Source organism: Stegostoma tigrinum, chromosome 3, assembly GCF_030684315.1.
Source record: "Stegostoma tigrinum isolate sSteTig4 chromosome 3, sSteTig4.hap1, whole genome shotgun sequence".
Taxonomy (NCBI): domain Eukaryota; kingdom Metazoa; phylum Chordata; class Chondrichthyes; order Orectolobiformes; family Stegostomatidae; genus Stegostoma; species Stegostoma tigrinum.
Genome location: NC_081356.1, coordinates 33,102,048 through 33,119,842, shown reverse-complemented (window position 1 = coordinate 33,119,842; position 17,795 = coordinate 33,102,048). Strand labels below are relative to the sequence as shown.

The 17,795-nt window shown below is 40.9% G+C and overlaps 1 protein-coding gene across 6 annotated transcripts in view; it reads right to left on the bottom strand.

Annotated features, from left to right (window-relative positions):
* Nucleotides 1–17,795, bottom strand: part of plppr1 (phospholipid phosphatase related 1) — a 107,958-nt gene that overhangs the window by 29,951 nt on the left and 60,212 nt on the right. For all 6 annotated transcript variants that reach the window (XR_007247191.2, XM_048527593.2, XM_048527592.2 and 3 more), the window contains exon 4: nucleotides 1,645–1,777. Coding sequence is in view for 5 of the 6 variants with exons in the window: in XM_048527593.2 (XP_048383550.1) it covers nucleotides 1,645–1,777 (133 nt within the window). In the remaining variant the exon portion in view is untranslated. The remainder of the gene's footprint in view (nucleotides 1–1,644; nucleotides 1,778–17,795) is intronic.

Sequence of the window (17,795 nt, the reverse complement as noted above, 5' to 3'; positions counted from 1 at the left end):
AACCGGGGTTTGAGCAAGTTTTTGATCTGCTTTTGAGAAGGTGTGTCTATGTTGAGATTTCCAGTTCATCTCGTCACTCTTGATATTTCACCGGTCAGGCTGCACACTTATAACAGCAGATGGCCAATGTTGATTTGTGTTCTACCCTGTATTATGAGGACTTTGCAACCATTTTGGCATTCTGTCAAGAATGAAATATTTATGGGTTATCTAATAAGTGTTTTAGTTGATGAAAGAAGTTGATGGGTGATAATTTTTGACAAGGGTTGAAAACAATGGAGTAGAGATAACATAACTTTGAATGATCTGGTTCTAATTTTATGTCACATAAAACTGGGTACTTGGAATCTGGAATTATTCCATCATAAAGTGATTGAGACAAAAGGTTATCCTGAACTCCACAGCTTAGCTTTACAGATTTGTTGATTCGGTGTTTTGGAAACAGGGTGCCAGATGGACTTAAGACACAGATCAGCAGCAATTTTACTGAATGGCAGAATAGGCTTAAATGGATGGAATGGTTTCCTTTTGAACCTATGTTCCTTCTGCACTGATTTTTTTAGTTTTTTGACCAAAAGAGAGGTAGCAATTGGGAGAGGTGTACAAAGTGCAGCTGAGCTGATTTGGCCCCATTTACATCATTTCAAGGAGTCAACATGACCATCTTTGTTACCTCTGCTTTGGCAGAATTGCAGATAATTGTATCATGGAGTTTGGTCAGCAATACCTGGAATCTAAGAATCTCACAGCACAAGTGGATGCCATTTGGCCGATTGTATTTGTGTGATTGCTCTTTGAAAGTGCAAAGCAATCAGTTGCTTCCCAAATTCCAGTGAATTTTCTACCTTCAAATATTTATCTAATTTTCTTCTTTATTTTTGAAAGTTACTTTTAAATCTCCACCTCCCTTGCAGATCATCATAACTCTTGTTTTTCAAAACAAAATCTCTTATCTGGTTCTTTTACCAATTACTATAATTCTATGACCATTCACTACTGACTCATCTGCCATAGGAAACTGTTTCTCCTTAATTTTCTCTTTCCCAATCCAACTAATTTGGAATTACTCAAATAAAACTACCCTGAACCACCTTTACTATAAGATAGAAAATGGATTTCAATTATCATTTCTGTCATTAGATGGGATCAAAACTGAGTTTTTTTTAAATTCACTTGGGGGATGTGAATGTTGCTGGCTGGGTCGCCATTTATTCCCCATCCCCAGGTGACATTTTGAGAAGGTGGTGTTGAGCTGCTTTTTGGAACTGCTGCAGTCCATTTGCTCTACATGGACGCACAGTGCTACTAGAGAGAGAATTCTTGGATTGTGACCCAATAACAGTGAAGGAACAAGTCAGGGTGGTGAGTGGCTTGGTGGTGATATTCATCTGTATCTGCTGCCCTTGTCCTTCCAGATGGAAGTGGTCATGGGTTTGAAGAATCCTTTGAATCCAGTCTAAGAATCTTTGAACTTCTGCAGTGTATCTTGTAGATAGAAGCGTTATGTACTTCGGAGCTTAGGTGCTGGAGGAAGTGAATCTTTGCGAATGAGTCATTGATCAAGCGAGCTGCTTTGTCCTGGATGGTGTCAAGTTCCTTGAGCGCTGTTTGCAAATATCAAAGTAGCTTTGTATACTGACTCACCTATAAACCTTATTACTCTTCGAAAAAGAGGACTCAAATAGCAACACTCTCCGGTTACAATGGTCTTCTCTTGATTGAGGAGGTTTTCTCTTGTTGATTTTATAAAATACATTGATATCTCACCGATGAATATCTGCAGTTTTAAAAAAAAAACAAAAATCCAGAATACTATTGGTGCAAACAATATGATGCAAACTAAATAGATGGTGTTTGTTCTGTCAAAAATATTAAGGCAGATAGGAACAAACAGTGCATATCAGACAGTTTATTTTCTACCTGCTGGGGACAGGCTAAAATGCTTTTGTAAAACCCCCAGTAAGCACGTGAAATTCCTCATTATGAACAGGATAAGACTGTAGCTACATAAATTAAAGAACTTTAGGCAATAGACGAGTAACACAAAAATAACATTGTGAAGCAAGGGCAGAATGTGTAATTAGTCCCAGTGTGAAAGTTAGTTATGGGTGTTTGTAGGAGGTCTCAAGATGTCAAGTAATTCACCACCTCAGCCAGAGGTCAGGGTCCAGTTTTGGTTGGCTGGGTTTTATACTTAGGCGTCCTTATGATACCTTCACTTTTTACCAGCACACATCTGCCAGTATTAATGTAATGATCCAGGCTAACCATCAAGGAGAGGCAGTGTGGCTTCAAATTCCTTCATAGTTAATGGGAATTTTAAATTCCAATCTCGGGAGGAAAAAAAACCTGGAATTAAAAGCTAGTCTCCATTTTGGTGACCATGAAAATATTTAAAGTCTATCCGATTTCCTTTCTTTGCCTTTTTCAGGGAAGGAAATCTGCCATCATCTCCAGCAATGTGGACTGCCCTCGATCTGCCAATCAGACCAAGGGCAGCTAGAACAAAAACAGAGTTGCTGGAAAAGCTCAGCAGGTCTGGCAGCATGTGAAGGAAAAAAACAAAGTCAACAGTTCGGGTCCGGTGACACTTCCTCAGAACAATTGGAGATGTGCAACAATTGTTGGCTGTGTGAACATCACCTACATCTCATGAAAGCAATAAAAAACTACAACTTGGATAACAAACTAAATCTTGGTTTTCTAAGGAAGGGCCACTCGACTCGCTATGTTAACTCTGGCAGGCTGAGCTTTGCCGGTCCTTTCTGTTTTAGTTAAATCTTTGTACGGTTTCTCACCAGCTGACCCCAGATTTTAGCATCATGTCAACAAACTTCCCCAACACAAGTATAAAAGATGACATATCAGATGACACGATACAAGGTATTAAAACAATTCTGGCATCCCAGCCAATTTCTCTACCAAAATGGATGTAAATTTAATCTGGTCTAAAGAAATAATGCTCATTTCAGTAGAGTGGTGGGTTTGTGTGATGGCTTTGATTTAGTTAGGTTTTTTTTGTCTGATGCTGAAATATGAAAACAAAACCATGAAGGTCAAGTAAAAAACTTGGCTGGGTCTTAGAAGGTCAACCACTTGGGCAGCGATTTTTAAATTTAACTTCTGGATATGAGCATCATTGCCTCTCTATCCTTAACACTAACCCTAATCCTTGCCTAATGAAAACTCCTTTCTCCCGGCAAAGTTCCTGAATTGTTGTCACCCATCAAATAACCGCCCATTTTCCCCATGATTCCATGCTTGAATGCCTGCAATCAGGTCCCTCCCCCACCTACCATGGCCTAATACAGCATTGAACTGAAATTTACCAAAGTCATGAATTACATCTTGTTACTCTGACTAATGACTCTGGTACATTATTCCTCCACATCATTTTTGCGCACAACATTTATTGCTCATCCTTTAATATCCTTTGCAAGCTGGTAAGCTGCATCCTTGAACTGTTGCAGCTCCTGGTGTAGGTCCCACCCATACTGCTGCATTGACACCCGCCATCATGCTGCTGCCAGGATACTATGCACACAGGGACAGGCACCCTGCTCATGGGATGGATTGGGCAATGTCTCGGAGTTCTCACGTGTTCTCTTAGATCTCACTCAATTTGCACCTATTTGGATGCACAGGCATCTCTTATTTTTCCTTTTTTTGCACTTCACTCCCTCAGCCAAGACTTAGTCTTCTAGTACTTCAGAGTTTCCTGTTTTTAGCACAGACGCAGCTTGTCACGGTTGTCGGCAGTCATCAGTCAAATCGGTAGATATGTTGCTGTACAGCACTGTGCTCCGCCAATTTCACATCAGCACCATCTGCCAGCAGCCTGCATGATGAATACTGCACATGCTTCAGCCAAACTACCTTGTCTCAGTCTATGGAATAGTGTCAATAAGGCCAAGGCCAAAAGCCTTCAGTCAGGGAGTCATGGTACACCAAGAAAAGGGAATCATCCATCTATTCTGGGCTTGGAAATGATCAGTTGGCCACTTGGCATGCAGGCCAGATGGTTCATAGCTCTGCAGTTTGGGCAAGGGGTCATGGTTAGTCCTATGCAATCAGGTTGGAGATTCATAGGAAGTCGGTCAAGAAGCTACATGAACATCAGTAGAGAGCCAGGTCAGTGATTATTTGGGAGATATCAAATGTAGGGATCAGCTCAATCAAAGGGGGTATCAGCAGCCAATGCTGTCCCAAGAAAGTTGGGGAGGTCAATGGTAGGGACTGGAGGTAGCACACAGGAATGCAGAGGGGGCAATGATTGTGTAGGGTGGAAACATCCAAGGTGGGAGGGAGAATATGTTGGAAGACATGGCCCTCATTCTGCAGTAAACCATCAATAGTCACAGCCAACCTGAGTTTGGGTTGGACCTATAATGCAAAATGGTGGTTGGTATGATGAAGCTGTAAATTATGCTGGACATTGAGGAAGACAGTAATATTCACTTGGAATTCTAAGAAAAGATGAGACTAAGTATGGGTAAACTGTGTTGCTTGGTCCCAAAACAGCAAAACATTTATAAATGTGCACTTGTATTTGCATTGAAGTGTCAGCCATGCGCCCTTAAAAGCTTTCATTTTCTCGTTTTCCACTACTAAATGCATGATTAAGGGCAACTTTAATTGGCTTAGCAGCACTTGACCTGATGCACGGCTGGGCTTTAAACGGCACCAGTGCTGGGAGCTGTGGGACGTCCTGGCAGTATTTCTGCTTCTTCTGATGAGAGGGAAGATGGGATGAGCATGGTGCATCAGTCATGGAGTGAATTTTGAAGAATACAGAGGGTTCTGCCATAATGCGATAGTTGCATTCCTGCATGACATCACATCATAGAAAATCTCACTGTAGAAATAACAGGGCCTATGGGAAAAGTGGAGTTGGGGCAGATCACCAAAAGATATCACTCAAAGCCTAACACAAAGGACAGCACAATTTGAATAAATGTTTGATTCATATCTAATAATGAAATAAAAGTAAATTTAACACCTTATCTTGAAAAAAATGCCAAGGTGACTTAACGGGGGAGGAGGTTTTGTTGTTGCTCTGTTGTTAATTCAGGGGCTGAGGATCATTACCATCATCAACATTACCTTCAGGTGCAGTTGTAGTTGCAACATTAGGGCGAAACATAGTTAATCCAGAAGTGGATGGCTGTGGTTCATTGTCTTCTGACTGTTTCTTGGAGGGTGGCTTAAAAAAGACTTGCAGTTTTCTGCTGCTTAGCCCTTTTTCTTCTTTCATGAAGAAACTATTCACAGAGTGTCAATTAAGATTTTATTCCACAAACTGCTACCCTGCTGCATTCTGCAATGTTCATCATTGTCTTCTAAGAGCTGCAACTGCTTTTCAGTGTCCCTCAGGATAGAAGACAAAACAGAAGTGGAAGATTCTCATGGTGCTGTATCCTGGACATGATACTCTTCATCTCCAGCCTCCACTTCCCCTTCAGCGACTAGTTGTTGTGGACCAGCTGTAGAGGGGTCTTCACAGTGGGACTCAAGCAGCTCTTCAACATCCTCACTCTGCACTTCTTCAAATCCAACTTGCTTTGCAAGATTAATACAATGTTCTCTGATTCTTGGGAGCTCCTCTGATGGATCAAACGTTTTAAAATCTTAAAAAATCTGGGAGAAATTTCCCCCAAACTGCATGCAAGCAGTCCTTACTGACATCGCTGCAGGCCTTCATGATTATATTAATTGCACTCTTGATGTTAAAGCTCTTCCAAAATCGAAGAACATTGTCATTATCCCCCTCAGTGGCTGCAATCAGCCCTTAAATGTGCACCTTAAATAATAGCTTTTAAAGCATATTATTGCACTATGGTCCATGGGTTGAAGGAGAGAGTTTGTGTTTGGGCGTAGAGATAGCACTTTGTTTTCAGAAAGCTCAGCTCGCCAGTGGGGCAGGATGGCTTGGCACATTATCCAGGATGAGGACAATCTAGAAATCCATTTTTTTTCCTGCAATATTTTCCCAAAACATTTTCCAAAACATCATCATCAATAAGGTCACTGATGGAATCATGTTTATAGCTAACATAAGTTTGTATTTTAGAAAAGACAATCCCCTATTTGTCAGTCACATTATAGCCAATTCACAATGCTGGAACATGCGCTATAGCAGAAGCCCCATACTGGGAGAAGTTTTACTAGGACACAAAAATAACCTATCCATTAAATTTGCCAAAATTGACACTTAGCCAATGTTTTTAGTAAAATTCAGCCCAACATATAGGCTTTTATTCCCATTTGCCCTAGTCCACCAGGCTTACACTCGGTATTATAGAGTCATGCAGCACAGAAACAAACCCTTTGGCGCAACTCGTCCATGACGACCAGGTTTCCGAAACTAAACTAGTCCAACTTGCCTGTGTTTGGCCCATATCCCTCTCAACTTTTACTATTCATGTACCTGTCCAAATGTCTATTACATTTCACTCTACCTGCATGTACCAGTTCATTCTACCTACCTCAACCCCTTACGGTCCAGTGAAAAAGTCCCAGCCAATCCAGCCTCTCCTTATAACTCAGACTCTCTAGTCTCATGGATAGACAATAGGGGCTGGAGTGGGCCATTCAGCCCTTCGAGCCAGCACCACCATTCATTATGATCAAGGCTGATCATCCACAATCAGTATCCTGTTCCTGCCTTATCCCCATAACCCTTGATTCCACTATCTTTAACAGCTCTATCTATCTCTTTCTTGAAAGTATCCAGAGAGTTGGCCTCCACTGCCTTCTGGGGCAGAGCATTCCATATATCCACCACTCTCTGGGTGAAGACGTTTTTCCTCAATTCTGTTCTAAATGGCCTACCCCTTATTTTTAAACTGTGTCCTCGGGTTCTGGACTCACCCATCAGTAGAAACATGCTTCCTGCCTCCAGAGTGTCCAATCCCTTAATAATCTTATATGTCTCAATCAGATCCCCTCTCATCCTTCTAAACTCAAGTGTATACAAGCCCAGTCACTCCAATCTTTCAACATATGATAGTCCTGCCATTCTGGGAATTGACCTTGTGAACCTACGCTGCACTCCCTCAATAGCAAGAATATCCTTCCTCAAATTTGGAGACCAAAACTGCACACAATACTCCAGGTGTGGTCTCACCAGGGCCCTGTACAGCTGCAGAAGGACCTCTTTACTCCTATACTCAATTCCTCTTGTTGTGAAGGCCAGCATGCTATTAGCTTTCTTCACTGCCTGCTGTACCTGCATGCTTGCTTTCATTGACTGATATACGAGAACACCTAGATCTCGTTGTACTTCCCCTTTACCTAACTTGACTCCATTGAGATAGTAATCTGCCTTCCTGTTCTTGCCACCAAAGTGGATAACCACACATTTATCCACATTAAACTGCATCTGCCATGCATCCGTCCACTCATCTAGCCTGTCCAAGTCACACTGTATTCTCATAACATCCTCCTCACATTTCACACTGCCACCCAGCTTTGTGTCAACAGCAAATTTACTAATATTACTTTTAATGCCTTCGTCTATATCATTAATGTATATCGTAAACAGCTGCAGTCCCAGTACCGAACCTTGTGGTACCCCACTGGTCACTGCCTGCCATTCCGAAAGGGACCCGTTTATCACTACTCTTTGCTTCCTGTCAGCCAGCCAATTTTCAATCCAACTCAGTATTTTGTCCCCAATACCGTGTGCCCTAATTTTGTTCACCACTGTGCCCTAATTTTGTTCACCAATATTCTGGTAAATCATTTCTGAATCCTCTCCAATTTAATAATATCCTTCCTGTAGCAGGGCGACCAGAACTGGACACAGTACTCCAGAAGAGGCTTCACCAACATTCTGTATATATTCCAACATGATGTCACAATTCCTATACTCAATGGACTGGGCAGTGAAGGCAAACGTGTTAAACACTGCTTTAACCACCTTGTCTACCTGTGACACAACTTGCAAATAAATATGTACCTGAACCTCTAGATCTCTCTGTTCGACAGCATCACTCAGGTCCTTACTGTTCATTGCATAAGTCCTGCCCTTGCTCATATTCCAAAATGCAATTCCTCACATATATCCAAATTGAACTCTATCTGCCTTCTTTGATGGTCCAATTAATCAAGATGCCTTTTGTAATCTTAGATAACGTTCTTCACTGTTGATTATACTGCCAATTTTGGTGTCATCTGCAAACTTACTAACCATGCCTCCTACATTCTCATCCATATTGCTTATATAAAAGACTAACAACAGTGGAGACAGCACCAATCTCTGTGGAACCTCTAGTCAAAAGCCTCTTGTCCAAAAAACAACACGCCCACTACCACTCTCTGTCTCTTACCGTCAAGCCAATTTTATATTCAAATGGCAAGGTCTTCCTAAATGCCACGAGATTTAATTTTACCAATCAATCTACCATGTGAACTTTGTCAAAGGTTGTACAAAAGTCCATGCAGACATCTACTGCTCTGTCCTCATCTGCCATGGTCACATCTTCAAAAAGCTCAATCAAGTTTGAGATACTGTTTCCCTTGCACAAAGCCATGCTGACTATCCCTAATGCATGTAAATCCTTTCTCTCGGAATCCCCTCCAACAACACCCACTACTGATGTCAGAATCACTGGTCTATAGTTCCCAGGCTTCTCTTTACAGCCTTTCTTAAACAATGGCACAACATTAACTACCCTCCAGCACCTCACCCTTGACTGTAAATGATACAAATATCTCTGCTCGGGGCCCTGCAAATTCTTCCCTAGCTTCCCACAACATCCTAGGATACACTTGATCAGGTCCCAGAGATTTATCCAGCTTTATGTTTTCTGAGACCGCCAGTGCCACCTTTTCTGTAACATGGACTGTTTTCGAAACATCAATATTCCAAGTTCCCTAGCATCCATGTTCTCACGGTAAAAACTGACATAAAATATTTGTTTTAGTTTCGCTCCATCTCCTGAGGTTGCATGCTATAGATGACTTTGGTGATGTTTAAAGGTCCCTATTGTCTCCCTAATTGCTCTTTTGCTCTTAATATACTTGTTGAATCTCTTTGGATTATCTTTAAACTTATCTGCCAAAGCTATCTCATGTCTCCTTTTTGTCCTCCTGATACCAGTAACCTAAGTTAGTTCCAACAATAGAACTTTATTAATGTAACATTTGACAAAAAATGATAAAATCTTAAATAAAAATCCTACCCATTACTTACAATGACAAGTGAGCCCTTTTCGATGTGGATTTGTTGAAAGATCAGCCAAGTACAAGTGATCAGCCTGCTCTGTCTCAACTACCAGCCATTGACCTGATGACTTTTTCCCCAAGCTAGCTAATTGTGTTGTGAGGCAAAAGTGATTACACATTTTCCTTGCAAAGAAACTGTACATTCACAGCTGTACATTGTCCAGCAAATGATCAATTTTGATCAGTAGTTAAACATCACAAATGAGTCATCTACCATGGCCAGTCCAATCAATTAACTGAGTAGGACTTGCTCATGCCTCCCTGGAAAGGGGCTTATCGTTTCTTCTTAATGAACGTTGGCCTCCACTTGCACTTGCTGTTGATCACTTCTATGTCATCGAATAAGCAGTGTGATATTTACACAGCACAATTCTACAGCAATCTCCAGTTCAGCAGATGATTAGTCCACATCACATCTACTCCATTTTTTTAAACAAAACTTCAGCTTTTCTAAGTTACTGTGGCAGTTCAGTACAGTGTTTGATGTAAACACAAACACTGATTCAGCAATTCACAGACACTTAAAGCAATGACCCTTCTAATCATTAGGTCATCTCCTGACTTCATTTCTCCCCTTTCATCCAATTTATCTTCATCTAACCCAGCAAATTTTAGGTGTATTCTCCTGCTTTATCTTTTGTTGGCAATTCTTCAACATTGGTGCGGTGGAATCACTGACAATAAAAATATCTTCCATTTATATAGCGCTTTTAACGTAGCAAAGTGACCAAAAGTGCTAAACTAGAGTGTTATGAGGAAAAACAAAATGGACTCTGTACCACATAATGAGGTGTCAAGTCACCATTGTCCTACCAGACCATGGGGTTGCTCTCTGAGGGAGACAAATGGTTGTGGTTTAATCTGAGGGCCATCATATCTCAGGAGAGGGGAAGGGTTGAGGAGGAGAGTCCTTCATGGTATCCCCAGCCAGTACAGGGAATGAACCCAATCTGTTGGCATCACACTGTTTCATAAGCCAACACTCCAGCCAACTGAGCCAATGTGATATTAGAGCAGGTGACAACAAGTTGAACCAAAGTAAGGTAAAAAAAACTGAGAGTGCTGGAAATCTGAAACAAAAATAGATATTGCTCAGTTCCAAAGAGTCATTGGATTTAAAACATTAACTCTGCTTTCTTTCCATGTGTGCTGCCAGACCTGCTAAATTTTTCCAGTAATTTCTGATTTTATTCCAAATTAGGTGTTGTGTACCTGAAAAGACAGGTACAATGGTTTACAGAAGAAACATCGCAGCTAACAGCCTCTGCAGCCTAAGGCCTAACTGCTATTGTTGGGGTGAAGATAGAGCACAGAAAGCTCCAGTAGATTGTCAATTGGAAGTGATTACAGAGGTGGGAACTTTGATTTTTGTTTTTGGGGCATCTCTCCCAACCCCAGAGTTTATTTTAATCAGCTTTTTCTCCGCTTTTTAAAATTCAGAAGTGTTCTTACCACAGGAATGGGTGTTCTCTGCCAACCAGAAATCAAATTTAACGACTGTTTAGGCTCTGCTTCAACTGATACTGCAGGCAATACTTAATAAGCAATTAACTAGTAAAGACAGTCCTCGGAAATTGTGGGGTTTTTTTCGCTGTATCATGGAGATTAGGGAACAGCTTGCTAAGTATTGAAAATAGGCACAGGGATGAGCCAGACAGAAGCATGTCCAACAATTAAGAAGGCTAGGACAAGATGTGATAGCTGCAAGAGTTGGAGAGAGGAGCAGAAGTGACTCGTCACAAAAATTTGAGGTTGTGAATTTTTTTTTGCCTGGGTTAGTGGCATAAGCAGGAACTATATTGGAACTCCAGCTAAATGCATGAAAGAACACGGAAACAGCTGGCTAATGTCATTACAGCAATTTTCTCATGTGGTCTGACAGTAAAAACAGACATCATCTGGTTGGGATGAATGGTCTGCATCCATGTTGTAAGTGTACTAATTGTGTTATTTCGATTGTATAATTAAGCCAAACTCACCTATGATATAATTGCCAAAAGTCACACAACACTAGGTTATAGTCCAACATGTTTATTTGGAGATACAAGCATTTGCAGTCTCGCTTCTTCAGGTGTCATCATATATTTGAATAATTGAGTAAGCTGAGGACTGAATGGTCTGTCCGTTCCTGTGTTCCTTAATTTGAGATGACAAAGTGTGAAGCTGGATGAACACAGCAGGCCAAGCAGCATCTCAGGAGCACAAAAGCTGACATTTCGGGCCTAGACCCTTCATCCGAAACGTCAGCGTTTGTGCTCCTGAGATACTGCTTGGCCTGCTGTGTTCATCCAGCTTCGCACTTTGTTATCTTGGATTCTCCAGCATCTGCAGTTCCCCCCATGATCTCTTCCTTAATTTGAGTCTGTTGCGGTTCTACAAACAGGCCACTAGGTGGTGCTGTGCAACAGGTTTGTAAATTTTCATCTGAAAAGTTTTGATCTTTTTCCTCCTGTATTGAAGGTTGGCAACACCCACAATAAAAACTTAAAACATTTTTCTTTAGCCATGAAATGTTTAATTTCTTTCCAATGTGATTAAATTTAATCTATTAATTAGACTCCTACTGGGCAATTTACTTCACGGCAGTTAATTTGAAATGTGCAATGATTGGGAAGATTTTTGGAAATTCTGCAATGTGTGATCTCTACATCAAAGAGGATCAAGAGCTAACAGTGTATTTAACACTTTCATAGAACATCATGAGAGTTTGGCAATTGAAATGCTAATCATAAAAGATATGGGTGCAAGAGTATATCAAACCCTGCGACATATTCTACCATTTAACCCTGGTTGACCAGTCTAAATTCCAACTTGCAGCCCTTTTTCAACATTCCTTGATTCCTTTATAGCCCAGAAATCTGTTGAGGTCTCTCTCTCTCTCTCCCTCCTCTCCACTTCCGCTTCCCCCCCCACCCCCCCCCCACCCCCTCACCCCACCCCACCCGCAACTGAACATTCTCACTGATTAAGCAGCTGCAACTCTCTGGAATTCTGAGGGAAACCCCAAAGATCCAACAACCTCTGAAGAACATTTTCCTTTTTTTAAGTCCAACGTCGCTGAGCCCTTATCCAGGCAGCAGTATGAATGGATCACTATAGCTCCTATAAAAATGCAATACAGTGTTCTACAGACTATTGTCCACTTCATGCCCCTCTATCAAAGTTTAAAGTTCCACGAAAGAACCTGGAAACAAAATTCTCAAAGTTTTCTTAAGCAAATGGTGATTTTAGGTAAATGTATTCTAATTATGTTTTTGTGCTATGAACTCTCTCAGAAGCAGCATATTTGAGAAGTTACAGCTGCTACACTGAGTTCATTACTGCTGGTTCAAAAACAAAATGATTTGTTTTGGTTTGTTTATTTGATGTAAACAGAATTTGTTAATTCCTTTCGACTAGATTTATTGTTTTTTTTAAAAAGTAGTTCTGGAATTTTTCATGCTTTACAATATAAGAATTTGAAGACTGCTAAAACTATAAATGTGAACATTATGTTCATGGACATGGTTTTTAGTGTTATGAAATTGTGTAGAGTAATCATAAATTGGAAGGAAGGAAGCTAGAATTTGTTTGTGTAAAAAAAATTGTGCGGTTCCTTTAAGTGATTAAGTGCTTTCCTAAACTTAGATTCACAAGGGGGAAAAAGTCTGTTTGTAGCTAAAAGTGTACGCTAGTTCTGAAATTGAAATATATCAATTGGCTGTGTGATTGGAAACCTTAAGCTTGTTTTGTCAACATGTTGGAATCAGCTAATCAATCTAAACCAAGCACTCAGCGATTGAAAGCCAATGAATACAAATCTGATGGTTTTGTCAACCTCTGTCCAATGCTATTGTAAGAAAATTGATATGTCATCCAAGGCATAGAAGGAGGGGGTTTCTGAAAATTGGTGTAAGTGAACCGCCATTTGAGAAATAAGCACTTAGCACTCACAAGAAATCACTAAGCTGTCTAAGAAATCATCATCTATCTACAAAAGGTATCACAGCACTTCCAGCTAAGAGTCCTCACAGAAGACTTCAGAGAAAACATCTCTGACAGCCGAATCAGCAGAAAAAAAGATGTTTATGACTTGAACAGCAGAGGGAAGGCATGAAGTCTTTGGTAGACTAAGTTTTCTTAATTTATTTTCTTATTACTTGGTTTATATAAGTGGGACTTCTATTTATAAGAATGGCATACCAGTAGAATTTAGTTCAGTTCGGGAACAGTTAGTTAGTTAAGGGGGAATTGATCAGTTTGTTAGTAATTCTGTTCATTTGTCCACTGTTAGGGTTAAATAGATAGTTACTTATTACTTATAAATTTAATATCAGGTATTTTCTTTTATTTAACCTCCTCTTCTCTATAACATCACTAAATTAAAAAAAGGAAAACTTGCTGAATTTGCAGATGCATTGATGACAAAACTTTATCTAAATCAGTAAGTCATACACTTCCAGTCCATCATTTTCTGTCCATTCATTCATAAAAGCATAGTTTTTACAGTTCAATGACTTGAGAAAAGACTTGCAAAAGAGAGTGCCTTCATCACCTCAATACAGCATGAGTATTTTCTAGTCAATGAAATATTCTTGAAATGCAGTTACTGATATAAGAAATGCAGTAACTCGTTTATATAAAGCAAGGCCCCACAAAACAGCAGGATAAGTGACCAGATAATCTGCTTTGTTAGTGGTAGGGTGTATGTTTACGTTATGGAGATGCTATATGTAGAAAGGAGGAAAAGCCCAGGCCAAGCTCAGTTAACATTGTTAGCATTAGGACGTGCTGTGAAACCAGATTTCAGGCCAATTTGAGGCCTATTCACTCTTCTTTTGTTGACCACCTGAGAACCAAAATTCTGCTGAGAAACGCAAAGAGAATGGACTTGTCTTGTGTCATTGTGTCTATTGGTAAAGTGCCACTGGTTTAATCTCTGCCGTTGCAGGCTCCATTAATATCAAGCCCATAAAAATGTTAATGATCTAGAAAGCCCCTTCTCTCACAAGGAAGACTAAGACTAATAAAACAGCTCTTGGGCTTCCATTTTGGAATGGTTGTGGGGTAGTCACAGGCATCCTCAGCTGAGGTGGCACTGTCAAGGAAAGGAGAGTGTAAATATTTTAATATTCACATTGTGGCAGAGTGTGGCTGATGTTGTGGCTTTTATTTAGGAAAGGTTCCAAAGAAAACCCTACAGATTGGTGAGGCTGACATCAGTGGTGTGAGTTGTTGGAAGGGATTCTGAGAGACAGAATTCATACGCATTTGGAAAAGTGAAGACTGAGTAGGGATAGTCAGCGTGGCTTTGTGCCTGAGAAATTGTCTCAAACTTGATTGGTCGGACCCTCAAAAGAAAATTCAGTGAGATTGAGGGCAGAGTGGTAGATGCTGTCTACATGGATTTTATAAACCAAAATAAGGTCACCCCTCACCCTGTCCAATTTACAAGGATGTGACTGGGACTGAGGAGTACTGATTTACAAAGAGAGGCTGGGACATTTTTCACTGGAGTTTGAGGTTGAAAGGTGATATTTATGAAGGCTTATAAAATCATTAGGGACGTAGATAAGATGGAGAGCAAAGGCCTTTCCCTAGGATAAGGGAGTTCAAAAATAGAGGACATAATTTAAAGGTGAGAGGGAAAAGATTTAAAAGGGACCTGAGGGGCAATTTTTTGACACAGTGGTTTGTATATAGAATGAACTGCCACAGGAAGCGGTAGATGCAGGTACAGTTACAGTATTTAAAAGACATTTGGATTGGTACATGAATAGGAAAGGTTTAGAGGGATACGGGCCAAGCACAGGAAAATGGGACTAGTTTAGTTTGGAAAACCTGGTCAGCATGGACGAGTTGGACCAAAGCGTTTTGTTACTCTGCTGGGCGATTCTGGCTTGATGAATATCTCCAACTTTCACCACCCTCCTCTTATTCAGTTTGCTCCCTATCTCTTCTGAAAATCAAGGACAATTTATTCCCAAGTACCAAGCTGTATTCCCCTTTTTAAAATGTCCCAGTTGTACATAGTTTCCACTATGTACAGATCTCTTTTTTTAAATGTCTCAAATTTTAAAATTTCTGCTACCATGTTAATCATAGAACAGGAGTGACATAGCACAGTGTGGAGCTGGATGAACAGAGCAGGCCAGGCAGCATCAGAGGAGCAGGAAAGCTGACGTCTTGGGTCAGAACCCTTCTTCAGAATGTTCAGCTTTCCTGCTCCTCTCATGCTGCCTGGCCTGCTGTGTTCCTCCAGCTCCACTCAGTGTTATCTCAGACTCCAGCATTGGCAGTTCTTACCACCTCTGAACAAGATTGATATGATGTCATTTAGGATAGTGAAGCAGTTTACCAGGAACACTCACATAAGGAGTCCGCCCATAATCACCCTAAATTTTTGCTCTCTCCTTTCGGAGTGGTAATATTCCATTTGCCTGCTGGAACCAACACACTGAAGGCTAATGCATTCTTATTGCAAAAACAAAAGAACAGTGGATGCTGGAAATCGAACAAAAATAAATTTCTGGAAAAACTCAGCAGGTCCGGCAGCATCTGTGGAGAGAAAGCATGCTTAACGTTTTGAGTCCAGGAAGTTTTTATTCCGCGCAGGTTGTCACTAAATGTTAATCAGGAAGAAGCAACAAGGCTAAATAGTCCTGTTTTAGTAAATAGGCAGAATCTGACCAAGTGTTGACACCGAGGAGCCCTAATTGGAGTCAGTGGTTATCGGGTGAAATGCTCTGTTCGTTGGACTCAAACCTGGCACAAGAAAAAGAAGGTTGTGGTTGATGGCAGTCAGTCATCTCAGTTCTCGGGCACCTCTGCAGGAGTTCCTTGGTGGGGTGTCCTAGGCACAACCATCTTCAGCTGCACCATCAATGGCCGACCCTCTGCCATAAAATCAAACTGGCAATATTCACTCCACAATGTTTAGCACCACTGACAGGCATCTGACAGTCCATGTCCTCACGCAGCAAGACCTGGCCAATAAACCACCTATGGGCGAATGTCTGGCAAGTAGCATTTGTATCACTCAAGTTCCAGGGAATGACCGTCTCCAACAAGTGAGAATTTAACCATTGCTAACCTTGACATTTGACAGTATCATCATTATCACTGAATTCTCCCACTAATAACGACCTGGGGTTTACTATTGACCACCCAGAAACTCAACTAGAATAACAGTATAAATACAGCGGATATAAGAACCAGTCAGAGGCGAAGGGTTAAGCAGCAAATAACTTGCATCCTGTCTCCTCAATGTCTGTCCACTGCAAGAGACAAATCAGGACTTTGATAGAATACCCTACTCTCCACTTGCCTGAATGTGTGCAATTCCAACAACACTCAAAACATTTCCAGGACAAAGCAGCTGACTTGATTGGCACCACACTGGCAACATTTGAAGTCCACTCCCTTTAGCATCCATACTGCTTCTACTATCATGACAAGATGGACTGCAGAAATTCACCAGGGCTATTTCAATTATACCTTCCATTTTAGAAAACTGACCTCTACCACCAAAAAAGAACAAGGGGAGCAGACACATGGGAACACCAGCTGCAAATTCCCCTCCAAGCTAAGCACCAGCCTGCCTGAGAACTATTTTGCTTTTCCTTCACTTTTAATGGGTCAAAATTCTAGAAATTCCTTCCTAACTGCACTGGTAGTGTCCCTAGACCCCATGAACAGCACTGCCACCTCCAAGGAAATTAGAGATGGACAATAAATGTTGGCCAAGTCAGTGACGCCACTTCGAATGATTAAAAATACAAAATCTAAATGGGGATGTAAAGGTAAACCGTAAGCAGCATTTTGAAAAGTATGAATTTTACCAAGTTGAAGCTATCATGCAAGTGTGCTAGAAGTCAGCATATGCTGGGAAGAGAGAGAAAAAAGATCAATGTTTCACAGCTCATGCAGTTATAATTCTTAAGTGTCGCTGGCTGAATGTATAACTCCTTCCTGTCCCAAGAACGTCACATACTGGAACTCCCTGTATCTGTGTGCTTGAAACAAGGATTGCTGACCCTCCAATCCTGGTCTGGTGTCTCCAACAATTGAACACCAGATACACTTGTCTGGAAAATAAAAAGTCCATTTGGAGTGTAGTTTCCTTTGAACTCTTCTGCTTATTTAGTTAAAAGAATTAATTAGAATTTTAAAAAGTCATTTGACTGACACAGTCAAGAATTGTTCATAGTCTTCCTGCCTTCCAAGACAGAGAAGACAGCAGGCAGGAAGTTACGTGATGGAAGTTCTGTCTGACTGCCATCCAAGGCACCAAACCTTCACAGTGAAGCAGTGATGTACTGCTTTCAATCCAGTCCTCATTGTGAACTGTGAACACCAATCTCCTCTACATAGTGGAGACTAGGCACACCTTGGGTAACTGGTTTGCAGAACAACACTGTGCACAGTACATATTCCTGAGCTTTTGGTTGCTTAACATTTTAATTCTCCACCTTTTGGTCCCATGTTCGTACTTCTGTCCTTAACCACCTGCAATGTTCCAGTGAAGATCAGTACTGTATCAAATGTCAGCACGCACTCCTTGGATTACACAACTTCAGATCACAAGC